Source organism: Cyprinodon variegatus, unplaced genomic scaffold (assembly GCF_000732505.1).
Source record: "Cyprinodon variegatus isolate N-32 unplaced genomic scaffold, C_variegatus-1.0 Scaffold512, whole genome shotgun sequence".
NCBI classification, from domain to species: Eukaryota; Metazoa; Chordata; class Actinopteri; order Cyprinodontiformes; family Cyprinodontidae; genus Cyprinodon; species Cyprinodon variegatus.
Window position 1 is genome coordinate 299,133 of NW_015150965.1, and position 2,438 is coordinate 301,570.

The 2,438-nt window shown below is 42.5% G+C and overlaps 1 protein-coding gene across 1 annotated transcript in view; it reads right to left on the minus strand.

The window, feature by feature from the left end:
- LOC107094888 (cadherin-24-like) overlaps nt 1-1,334 on the minus strand; it is a gene marked incomplete at its 5' end in the record, with an annotated part of 52,059 nt that extends 50,725 nt beyond the window's left edge. Inside the window, one exon of the mRNA XM_015390773.1 lies at nt 1,239-1,334. Coding sequence (XP_015246259.1) covers nt 1,239-1,334 — 96 coding nt within the window. The remainder of the gene's footprint in view (nt 1-1,238) is intronic.
- Between the last annotated feature and the right edge of the window lie 1,104 nt (nt 1,335-2,438).

A 2,438-nucleotide genomic window follows, 5' to 3' on the forward strand; every position in this document is an offset into this window, starting at 1 on the left:
TGCCATGAGATGATATGTGTCGTGAATTGCCGCTATATAAATAAACTGAATTGAATTGAATACATACATCTGCTCTTTATGCAGGCAGGACGCCTCCGAGCACATTGCTGCCGCCCTCAGGACACTGACATTTGACTTATGACATTTCATGGGCAATACAATGTGGTGCGTTATGCATAAGTTAGGCTGTCATTGGACATACATTCAGGAGTCGTTATAAATACTCTATGCATACGCCCAAAATTGAAAGAATACATAGAAAGTTCAGCATATGCCAGCGTTTTAGATTCTGTGATTCTGGGATGTCAGGCCAATTCTGGGTAAATTGTCGGGGTTTGACAGCGCTGATAGTTTCATCATTTCACCCAAAAGGTTTCCCAAATAACTTGGGGATCTTCAAGATATTTTTAGGAAAATATGAGAAAGTCTTGTCATATTTTTCTGTTTTGGTCTGTAAATAAATAAATAAATAAATAAATGGGTGCATTCTTGCCCAGTCTTTCTGCCTTATTGTTAAATCACATATTCTGACCTTAACTGAGAGAAGTGAAGTCGGCAGTGCTAATGTTGATTAGCCACTCACTTCTGGGAAAGTTTCCCTCTGTTTCATGTTTCGTTTTGTTTTCCCCTCTGTGGTTAATGGTTGTGGAAATAGACTCATAAATGTTTACAGTCTAATACAGGCCAACAACCTTTTCCTGGCTTGAATAGTTTTTTTTTCTTCCTACAAATAAATTAAATCACAGACGTTATTTTGTCTCATATAAAAATTTGGATAATGATCTAATCAATAAAAGTGAATAAAAAAAGCAAAGGCAGAAAAAAAAATGCAATCAGGGAAAATAGTTTCTCACAGGACCATACATACATGGATACAATTTCTCCTTTACACTCTGGTGGGAAATGTCACAGTCCATCGGGCAAACCTCGAAGCGTAAAAGCAGAGACATTGAGTGCAAGACGCATTGTGAATGAACACTAAGTGAAACTGAGTGAAAAGTTGTGCACTTCCACTGCATGGATAATGCAAACATACAAATGCCTCTACAAAGCATTGCAGACAGTTGTGTTTGCTTTGATTAAATTATTCTGTGCATGAGTAATACCACTGACAGTGCATTTGTAAAAAAAAAAAAAAAAAATAGGAGATGCCCTCAGGAATAGGTTACAAACCTAATTCACACAAAAACATGCAGCAGATTCACATTGCGTGCAGACTGGTGACAAAAGCAGCTTACCCGGCCAATGAGCACAGGCTCTGGCCCTCTGTACTCCTCGATCACAAAGAACTGGTTCCAGAGCCAGCTCCTGCGGCGACGAGGGCTCCTGTCTGACTGACGGCTTTCAGACTCTTTGACCAGTTCAGAGCCGCTCCAGGTCCTTCCAGGCTGAACTCGGCTGTCTGCGGACATCTCTTCCTCTAAATAGGGCGCTAGAGTGTGATCATCAATTAAACCACCATCATCCCCATCAATCATTCTGCTCCCTTTGTTACTTTTCACAGTGACCTCAGTTCTAAGTCTTGACATAAAGGATGTAGGAGACATTTCAGGGAGGCCTAGTGTGTCCATTTTCTTGGCTGGATTGTTGCCACTTATTTGAAAAGCTTGGCTTGGCAGTGGTATTACATCAGCCTCTGCATCCTGACAATGCCTTTCTAGTTCTTTGATTTGCTCAAACAAGACATCTGTGGACTCTGGATGAGGTAAGACTTGTTGCTTTTTGCTTGAAATCACACGCAAGTCCCCATCTTCCTGGGAAAGGCCAGCGGCCTCTGAAATACCGCTGCTTTCCCCCTGACACAAGAAAAGGCAAAGGAGCGCGACGCACAACGCCATCGCGAGGTGTTCGCAAATCATGATAGTTCGCCACGGTTGCTTCTCCCACACTTCATCTCCAATATTTTTCTCTCACATTTCCATGCGGTGCACATGCTGCCCAGGAACACCTAAGAGAGAAGACATAATTAGTGCGATCTGGACTGCTTTCATTAATATGGCTAACAAGTGCTTCGAGACACACAGAGGAGAATAGACGCATAAAAGCTGACATCTTACTCATTATCTCAATGCGGTGGGGGGGGATTTTAAGACAAATTTCTACATGAACGTTTCTCTGCTGTTCGTTGAACAGCTTTGTTTGCTCATCTGTGCACTCTGCCAGCTGCTGTAAAAATAGCTTTGCTTTACTTACTCAGAGTGGTGCAATAAGAAAGTACACAAAAAGAGAAGAGCTGCTTTGCGCTGTTAGAGGCATCCTTCTCTCCCGGTGCTGTCGCGGGAGGATCTGGCTGTTGATCTCATTCTCAAAGAGAGATAAGTGTCAGGGCTTTGAATTTTTCAATTAATTTAGAGCCCAAGGGCCTGAGGAAGAGGTGGAGCTCAGGTACTTTACTGCGCCTTGTCTCACACAATTGCCTGGACAGCAGGTGATTGATG